Raw genomic sequence first — 10135 nt, 5'->3', positions numbered from 1 at the left:
ATAAATTATGTTCACCAAGTCATCCGTATATAGATATAATAACTAGAGCTAATGAATCAATTGAAATCTTCTGAACTTTACATGAAGATTAACAGGTAGTATTTTCCCTTTTGCCTCTTAGGATTTGAATAACAATTATGTTAATAACTTAATACCATAGTTTAATTTATGGAGACACCCACTATTTGATTTCAGTTTTTGATATTTTCAGTATAATAAAACTGCTCACACTCTAACACAATGGGTTTTGAATTTAACCGATGTGATTGCGATTATAATTCTAAAAGATGTCTTAAATTATATTTTTCGGATGTGTGCTCGAATTGTGAGCGATAAAAAGTTTGTATTTTAATGATAAAAATAATAATTTGTGTTGACAAGTAATAATTTTTTCGCCTCTTAAGATTTGAATAACAGTTACATACTTCATAAGCGTGACATTATATTAAAATGATTGAAAATTATTTAATTTAATATATTTTTAGAATTTAATATTATTAATTTAGTGTAACTTTTTTCAACTTAGTTCAAATTTCATGAAACATGCAGACAAATGTTAGAAATATTCTTTTAAAAACAAAATGAACGATATTCTGTTTAATGTAATAATTACTCCAATCTAAAATGCTACCCGATTAAAGTAAGAGTTAATTACTATCACTCTATGAATTTAGTTTCAAACTACTAACTTTCTAATAATGTTCTATTGTTTTGTCATATTTAGATTTTTCGATAGATTTCAGATAAAAATGAAAGGGAAAAATAACGAGTTTTTAAAAAATGAGGAGAAAAAAGTAATTAGGATCTAAATTCATGGGGCTAGTAGTAATTAGCCTTTAAACTAAATCAGTCAAATGTTGGAAATCTCTTAAACCCCTAAAACCCAGCCACTGCTTCATCACGGCCTGCAAAAAAATGGCACGTCTAATCCGAGCCATAAGAAGAACCCTAAATTCAACTCAAAACGCCCTAATTCCCCAAATTCAATTCGCACAACCACAACACAAAAGCGAAATTAAGCTAAACCCATTTCAATTCGCAACAAGAAATTACATTTCAGAAATGCGCAAATCTGCAATTAAAGAGAACATGATTAGATTACTACGCAATGAAATTCAATACGAATTCGATCGTGCCCCTCCCAAACAGGTAAGTACTCATCCTTCTTTTAAATTTCATTTTTTATGTTTTTTTTGCTGTTTTTATTTCTCCAAATCAGCTTAGAGGAATTTTTTTTTTATTAAATTGAATATTGTTTAGCGGGTATATATTAGCAGTTCAAGTTGATAGAACATGTTAATAATTAAATTAAAGGGAAATTATTAATTAAAAGTGTACGGACGCTTCATTCGATCAACCTGTCCTGTTTCAAACGTTTCGGGTACGGAACTTCATTTTTTTTATATAGGAAACAATAAAATAATACCGCTTCGCCCTGTCCAAGTGTCCCGTTTTCCTGTGTCCGTGTGTATTTTTAATTTATTAGTTGTTTAAGTTAAACACAATTTACACAACATTTTAATTTTGAAGAACAAAAATTCACTATTATTAAGAAAAATGTACTTTCATGATTATTTGTCATAATTTGAATGTTTGAAAATGAGCTCGTGTTGTTTGATAGTGACTGATTGTGGCTTAGAATGCATTCAACTTTTTCTATGCAGCCTGTTACAGAGTTCAAGTCCTTCAAGATTGATGAACGCCCCGGTGAGCAGTGGATAACAATGAAAAGGAAATATGCAGAGAATGAAGATATTAAGATAGAAGCAACAATGTTTGATGGAGCTGTTCCGAGTTTTAAATCGAGTGATGTTTCCAAGGATAATAAAGTGCAGCTTCACATTACTTTGGTTGTTTGTATCTCAAAGGGTGATGGTGATGCTTTTGAGATTATGTGCTCAGCTTGGCCAGATAGCTTACAGATTACAAAGCTTTTCATTCGCGGCAGTGAAAAAGTGACAGCTAAGGCCTATATTGGTCCTGATGTCGAGTATGATCCTTTTCCATTTTAATTTAGATATGTTATTAGTTATGGAGAATGTCGAATATTTGAAAGGTTATAAATTGATTTTGCGCAAGTGAGGCTCTAGCCTCACTTTAGTTGCCGTGTTTGTGAGTTAACTTGAATGCTCTCTGGCACACGGAAAATATAACAGTTAGTTTGCTGAGAAATTATAGGAAAAGAAAGAAAATTGCATGATACCAATAGCAATAGATACTAGATGTCTAGTATGAATTCCTCTCTATTTTGCACACAAACTTCTCGAGTCCTATGTTTAGCGGTTTTCTGTTTCGAAAGTTTTCCATGTATGCGATTTAGTTTCCCTGCGACAGAACTGCCTCAGTTTAGTTTAGTCACTAACTTCGCTTTCAAGCAAACTGTAGAAATAGAAGCTACTTTACTATAATCAGACAGTTGCTGAAGTTGGATTTCTAGATTTTGTTTCCTTTTGGCATATGTTTTTTAATAACAGGCATGTGTTGCTTTCAATCTTCTGTTTTTTTGTGTTTTTTCTTCCACCATTTTCTGATAATGGAATTATTTTACAGTGAATTAGATGATGAACTACAAGATTCACTTTACGATTTTTTGGAAGCAAGGGGTATAGATGATGAAATGGCAGCTTTCTTGCATGAATACATGAAGAACAAAGATAAAACTGAATACATTAGGTGGATGGGTACTGTCAAATCTTACATTGAAGAGTAGAGATTGTTTTCTAGTGGTGGATTGGTGATTATACTTTATATGATCCGAAAATTTACTAGCTTTCGAGTGGTAAGACGGATCAACAGAATGCCAGATTGATAAGCGCAATCCACATGCCCTTTTTGTTATAATCTCTAGTCTTCTGGGTTATAATTGTAACTGAACTTTGAGTTGTAATTTACTTTTTGTGGACCTGATCAAGTATGCATAGAAGTGAAGCAGAAGTACATTTTTAGCCCTGGATGAAAATTCAGCTGTTGGTGTGGAATGGAGGCATCTAATTCTGGTGCTGATAAATCCAAATCACAGGCAATCATTTCTGCAACCAAATTGACCTAGTGAATAGAATTCACTTTGTTTAGGTGAAAATGAATGTCATTGCAAGAAGGGGTAATTATAAACTTGTTTTGTAATTTTAAGATGAGCTTTCAACTTCGACAATATGAAACATGAATTACTAATTTCTTGCAATTTGAGACGACGAACAATTTTCTTATAAAAATTGCTGATGTGGATGCATGAATAGTAGCGTGATGATATTTATTTTGGCGTCACATTAAAGTTTTATTATATCAGAAAATTGCTTGTTTTGAAATAGTTCGTGTAAGTTCGTATTAAAATTACAAAACATGTTAAATTCCATGATTTATTTTATGTTTATCCAAAAAATACGAATCAAATATTTAATTGCGCTTTATTTAATGAAGAGTATTCATTACGATTATAGTACTCTTAATGTGCAATACTGCTTTATTTTTAATACATCATCAAATGGATTAATATTTATTTGATTTTATTATTATGTTATCTTAGGAGTATATAATGACCATTTCTAGCTTTAATTTTTCAATTACTATCCAAGTTTTCAATAGGATCATCGATGATAGCTCAGTGCATTCTTGTCATTAAGCAAGAGAAAATGATGTAAAATGGGATTTGGATTTTTGTATATGAAAGAGGACAGATACATGGTCTAAGATCTTAAAAAGATTTCAAATCTTAATTTTATATGTAAAAATATGGACAAACAATCCACCTTATTGTACTTTAATAATTGTAAGATCTTAAGATAGAAGACTAACTCTTGCTTCAAATCTTTCACTTAAAGTGATCTTAGTAAATTGATAGCAATATATCATTGAATGAGTTTTGTTGTAAACTATAGCCACATGTAAAGAATTTTGTTTTAATTATAACCAAATTTTTCTAATTAAATATGATTCTATTACATATTAGCCATATACTGACTGTTTATCGAAGGCAAATTCACTCAATTGAATAGAAGAAATAAATATAATAACGTACAATCATTCAATTGATGTCATATAAGTAAAATCAAACTCAACTAGCACAATCGTGAGGATTTAACTATAATTGAAATAATATTATTAAAACTATGAATAATTAATAAAATTGATAAAAAAATAGATTTATTTTTAAAATAATACGGTATAATTAAATGAGTTCTAACTCGAATGATATGAGAATATGAGAGAACTCTCTCAAAAAAAAGACATGGCAACATATTTTCCATGTATCCCTATCTAAACTCTTTGTACTTGAAATTGTTTCTTAAATTAGAGGCAAAATGATAGGTCACAAAAATAATATTTAAATGCAATAAAAATGTTGAGATAAAGGCATTCTAACATAAGAAGTGGACAATATATCTAAATCTGAAAACATGGAAAAACCCCACCAAATATCTCATTCTCAAAGTCAAAACTTGAGGGATACTCTTGTCACTCTATCAGTTAATTGTGATGTGAGGTTTTCATGTAGGGATTAAGTATGTCATTCATAATCATAATAGTTAGGGTTTTGTCATTACTTAATACTAAGTTGATCCTAAAAAGGGTTAAGTTAGTAATGATATTGATTAACATGATCTTAATTGTAAACATCAATTTGATTAGGACTTACTGTTAAGTGGACCCTATTATTAAGATCTCTTAGGTAAGAAATCAAGGGTTTGAAGATTTAACCACAGTATAATATAGGAAAAATGATGTGGATTGCATAGCTGAGGGGCCATTATGTGCCCTTACTTTCACATGCTTACCTTAGCTATACCTACCCATTTCAATTTTCTTTTTCTTTTGCATTATTTTAAAGTCATAGCCAATTTATCTTTATTGTGCAGTTGAGCTGATAAGACGTTCTTTTGAAGTCTTGAATCCAAACGGTGCTTATGTATCCAGCTATTTAACATTTAGGGTTTGAACTTTTCTTCTCGCAATAGATATGCCTGACTCGAATAAGAGTTAATCTAAATATAAAAAACTTAAAAAGTGTTTTTCATAATTGAAACTCGTCCAAAACACGTCATATATTCTATACCAAAAAAAATTATAGCCAATATGTTAAAAACCAAACAGCTGAATCAATAAATGTGTCGGAGGTTAGTTTAACTTTTTTTTAAATATTATTTAATTTATAATTAGAAATGGGGAAGCACTTATGGAAAGAATTGAATCCACAACCTTAACAATTTGTTATCCAGCGCTTATACCATTTGAGCTACAACCTACAGTTCGTTTTCAAACCAGAAAAAAAATAACAGATGTAATAAGTTATTGAACCAATTAACTTTTAAAAAAAAATCATATGATTATTTTTTGATAATTCATATGAACTTTTTATTAACTAGTGAAAGTGTGATTCATTTATTAATCTTTAATCCATTTGCAAATTAAAATTTTAAATATGTGGACCTATATTTTATATATATATATATATATATTTAAAAAATTGGTCATAGCTTCTAAAATCATTTTTTAATTCTTATTAAATTCATTATTTTTCTCTAATAGAAAATATTATTGAGATGAAGATCTCTTAAGAACTACTCATGTTGCTCTCTTTTTTAATTGACCAACCTTTGTCTTCATTTTATAATTAGGCTGATGTGGTTAAGTGATTAAAACACTTATTTGAGTGTACTATTTTGTATTTAAGTATTCACATCCACCCAAATAAATATAATCTTTTAAAAACACACTTGAGAATCACTAGCATCCAACACCATCTTACATTTCATGTTAAAAGATAATTGCACATTGCTTAATAGAATAAATATAAATGAGTTTATAAGTGTAAAGGATCAACCACCTATTAACTAGTTCTAATTATTAGGTCATGGTTAAATCTAAATACTCTAATAAGCATGTGAGGTTGTCACATTCTATATAAAATCAATTACTCTCACCAATGTTTTTAATATTTGATGAAGATATGAAATCTAAACCCATCAGTGAAAAACTCTAAGGTTGATCTCAATTACACCAATATCAGCATTTATCAGCTAATAAATATTTCCCCCATCTTTTTTTCCCTTTTAATGACCTACTTTATCCTGTCTATAATATTTGTCGCATTTGAAAATTTCTTTTAATAGACAATATTTATCATATTAGAATTTTAAGAAAACATTTATTGCTATTTTTTTAAATTTATCCCTAACAATAAATAATTTAATAAAGTTAAAAGAACTAATAAACAAATTAAGACACATTTATTTGTTTTTTGATTTATATGAAATAACCAAATGCGATAAATATTATGAACCAGCAGGAGTGTTAAGATATGTTTATGTTTGCTATTTATTGTGATCCAAATTTGAATTTTGAATCTGTATATAGAAAAGAAATTAAGAAAGATTTTAAATTTAATAGCCCCTTTACATTGATGCCAAATATTAAATAAAAAATACTTTATAATCCACCAATTTGTATCATATTTTGTTTCCCTTCTTACATGTTAAATTTTCATTAATTTGTTCAATACATTTTTAAAAATATATAGTTAAAAAAATTAATTTTTTCACTCGTTTGTTGCCACGTCACTGGCACAATGTGTTTAAATAGCATTACTTATATTATATAATGATTTAGAGTAATAATACGTTCTCAACTAAAAAAAAAGAAACAAAGGCCTTACTAAATTTAGAGAAAATATAGAAGCATTACTTGACTAGTACTAATATAGCACATCTTTTAAAGTTGAAGGTTTAAATACCAAATATACAAAATTTGGCAATCTTCCAATTCAAGCATCAGCAGAAGAAATTAGTCTCTATCAATACCAAAAAAAGAAAGGATTTAATTACAAGAGATACTCCAACTTAGGAGAAGAGTACAAAAAATCCTAATGAAATCATCACCAAAATCAAAAAAAGAAGATAAGAAATAAAACTATACTTATTTTAATACCATCTAATATCCGGAGCCACTATCCTGATTAATCCGAATCAAGCCAGGTATAACCAGTTACGTCGCCAAAGCTCCTCTAGTCACTATAAAGAAATCGCATACTCAGAACTCGAATACGAAACTGATCGAGCCCTTACCAGTTACCACTCCAATCCAACCTCGGCCGGCATAAAACTGTAGTTAATTAGAGCTTAAGTGATAAGTCAAGCTTGTGAAAATCATCATTTTTAGTCTTCAAATAGTTAAAACTTTCTCTTACCGGAAAAGAAAAATTTCTCGAACCAGTTTCGAATAATCTTGCCATACCATTATTAGAAGGTGATGATCCAATACTTCCCATATGAAACCTCTCCGAAACCAATCTTCCAACTGCCGGTTGCTGATCAAATCCTTGTAGTCTCGACCCGTATGATGATCCGAGACTTGGCTTGTGGATCAAGGAATGCACTTGAATTCCCAGTGATCGATTCAAAGAGCCATGCAGAGGAAGAGAAGCTATGCTAGAGAATCTATTTACACCAAACGACGCGGTTTTTTGTCCGCGTTTCGCTAGATTTCTCTCTCTTTTGTGTGCGTTTTGATGACCTCCGAGTGCTTGTGAACTATAAAATTTTCTTTGACAATAGTTGCATGAAAATACTTTAGGAGTAGTATCGGATGATGATGATGATTTCTGATGAGATGAAGCCATTTCAAATGAGTCTATCAGATTCAATTCTTTGCTTGAAACTCTTAGATCCAACACAAGATTATTTTCTTCTTGTTTTGGAGTATCCATTGAAGGGTTTTTTAGAGGATTTGAAAGTGAGATTATGGTTGAAGTTTCAGAGAGACATGTTTCTTGAGACTCCATATGGTGACAAATATTTTGATAAATTAATTTAAATGAGAGTGAGGAGATTGGGTTTAATTATAGACAAAATTAAATTTAAAGAGAAGGGAAGATGAAATCTTAATTGATATGGTAATATTAATTAATTAATGCTAGCTATGTGCCCTATCTATGGAACTGTTTTTACAGTTACAATGTCTTAATTTTGTAGGACTTAATAGGACTAAGACTTTTCACATACAGAGACGACATAGACGTATACGGATTTATATAGAGCGTAAATATAATTTTTTATTTTATAAAATTAATTTTTAAATTAATATTATTAATATAAAATTTAATAATATAATTATACGCACTTTAATTTTTTTATATTTACCCCTTTTTGTAAAATTATAATAAAATATATATGATTTTATATATTAAAAAGAGTTAGATCCGCCACATAAATATTTTGTTTTGTGTGACAATGATTTTGAATAGAACTCATGAGCAACACCCAAATACATGTTGTTTCCACCTCTGCATATATACACATTTGGTAGCTAAAATAGATTTTCTATCTATTCTTTAACTTGACATTCCTGTTTCTTTATATATCTCTTGGCATTGTGTGTTTTCTTGGATATTTATGACTACGACTTGGATGACATATATATATATATATGCAATCCTAGATAAAATTACTAGCCTTTTTCTTTTTGGAATCCTAAATAATTCACACATAAAATGGACTCATCCTGCAAAACTTTGTAAAGTTTTATTCCCTACACTAGGGTTTGCTAAATCTTTAGCACTATTTGTGATGTAACCTTAATACCAATTTTTAGTATCAATGTCGTGACCGGTTTATAACCGGATTGGTATACACAGCGGAATCAAAATCATTCGCTAGGTATTAAAATTATAAATTTAATCAACAGAATAACAATATAGTAAAATAAATAATAGTACTGCTAATTCATTTAGCCATAGATAGCACCAGCAACATAAAATAATTAATAGTAATAACTAATAGGGTATTAATTGATTCAAAACTCACATGAAAATAATATTTTAGATTTTTTATTATCATCGTTTTTCTAGTAATTTATTTCTATTTATTATTAGTTTAAATTTTAAAAATTATTTATTCAACTTTTGTGGCTAGAATCGAGACTTGTAAGTCGATAATTTCTTAATGAAATCCTTCCTTTGGCAAAAAAAAAAAACTATTTCAATACGAGATACAATTTTTGTGGGTTCGATCTTTTTTTATTATTATGTTACTTGTGTGCGATATTACACTTGCAGTTCAAGCATCAAACACTTAGCTTAAATGTGTCATAGTATTTATTGGAAGTTGGAACATCTACCTGCCCAAATTGCCCCCACTAATTACCCTTTTTTTTTTGCCAAACACTAATTACCCTTTTTAAGTGCTTCGTTTTCATTCCTTTTGAGTTTTGCTTTTTTCGTCTTATTTTTTTTATCTTTTTAAGGAAATTTTTTTAGATAGAGTTAGTTTACCACATCATCCATAAACTAAACTTATCATATTATGATACATTATTAAAATAATGACATTATCGTAATATTACTATTTAAAAGTGTAAATAAGCAATAAACAAAATTATAATAGTGCCACTATTTTAATAACGTGTCATAATATGATAAATTAGTACATAAATAATGTGATAAATTGAATTTATTTAAAAAATTCTCCTTTTTAAAATAGGTATCGGAAGTTTAAGGTTAATACTATAAAATAGAATGATCATTGTCTTTGAATTGTTTAAAAGTATAAATGATCATATCAAAATAAAGTGAGATTAAAGGGCCAATTCCATTAGAGAAAATGGGGGAGATGTATTGATTGAAACGGTATGATCACTTGGTTGGGATGATTTAGCATGATGATCATCAAGTGAGATTAATTGTTGACAATCTTAACCAATGAACTATAATTCAAATAGTATAACCGCTAAGCAGCAAACTGCTAGATTGTGGATTCGATTTTTTCCACAAACGCTCCTCCTCCTTATATTATCAAAAAAAATTGTTGACAATCTTATTGGGTATTAGTCAGTAATTATGTTGACTTGTGGGAATTGCAACACCAAAGAATATTTATATAATCAAATTATAAGCAAGCATTCATGCACTGAGGGGAATGTCGTTTTCATGATTGTATTAAAGTAAGCATATTATATAACTTTTATATCTTAATTTTCCTCTAAGGCGTGTAACATCCAATGTCTTATTTTTCTTTTAAGACAATATAATGAAATAAATAATATCAAAATTCATTTATTTGATACGAACATTACCATTTAATTCCCATAAATTACTTTCCGATTCATCTAAAAAAATAATTTAAACTTAAATATTTTAACATTAAGA

The 10135-nt window shown here is 29.0% G+C and overlaps 2 protein-coding genes across 2 annotated transcripts; one reads left to right on the top strand and one right to left on the bottom strand.

The window, feature by feature from the left end:
- The first annotated feature begins 835 nt into the window (after positions 1-835).
- On the top strand, positions 836-2959 carry LOC126680970 (uncharacterized protein At2g39795, mitochondrial). The gene is made up of 3 exons (XM_050376295.2): positions 836-1149; positions 1665-1990; positions 2551-2959. The coding sequence occupies exons 1-3, from the start codon at positions 916-918 to the stop codon at positions 2708-2710; spliced, it is 720 nt and encodes a 239-aa protein (XP_050232252.1). The 5' UTR covers positions 836-915; the 3' UTR covers positions 2711-2959.
- Positions 2960-6770: 3811 nt separating this feature from the next.
- On the bottom strand, positions 6771-7859 carry LOC126680975 (zinc finger protein 1). Its single transcript, XM_050376302.2, has one exon. It carries the CDS (start codon positions 7772-7774, stop codon positions 7106-7108), a length of 669 nt encoding a protein of 222 aa, XP_050232259.1. The 5' UTR covers positions 7775-7859; the 3' UTR covers positions 6771-7105.
- Between the last annotated feature and the right edge of the window lie 2276 nt (positions 7860-10135).

This window comes from Mercurialis annua, linkage group LG5 (genome assembly GCF_937616625.2).
Source record: "Mercurialis annua linkage group LG5, ddMerAnnu1.2, whole genome shotgun sequence".
NCBI classification, from domain to species: domain Eukaryota; kingdom Viridiplantae; phylum Streptophyta; class Magnoliopsida; order Malpighiales; family Euphorbiaceae; genus Mercurialis; species Mercurialis annua.
The sequence above is the reverse complement of the archived record's forward strand: the minus strand, read 5'-3'. Positions and strand labels throughout refer to the sequence as shown.

What these genes read in the sequence shown, in the direction of transcription:
- LOC126680970 (XM_050376295.2), top strand. Translation starts at nt 916, where the DNA reads ATGGCACGTCTAATCCGAGCCATAAGAAGAACCCTAAATTCAACTCAA. An exon ending in ATCGTGCCCCTCCCAAACAG is followed by an intron (nt 1,150 to 1,664) that starts GTAAGTACTCAT and finishes TTTTCTATGCAG; the next exon opens with CCTGTTACAGAGTTCAAGTC. An exon ending in TATATTGGTCCTGATGTCGA is followed by an intron (nt 1,991 to 2,550) that starts GTATGATCCTTT and finishes ATTATTTTACAG; the next exon opens with TGAATTAGATGATGAACTAC.
- LOC126680975 (XM_050376302.2), bottom strand. Translation starts at nt 7,774, where the DNA reads ATGGAGTCTCAAGAAACATGTCTCTCTGAAACTTCAACCATAATCTCA.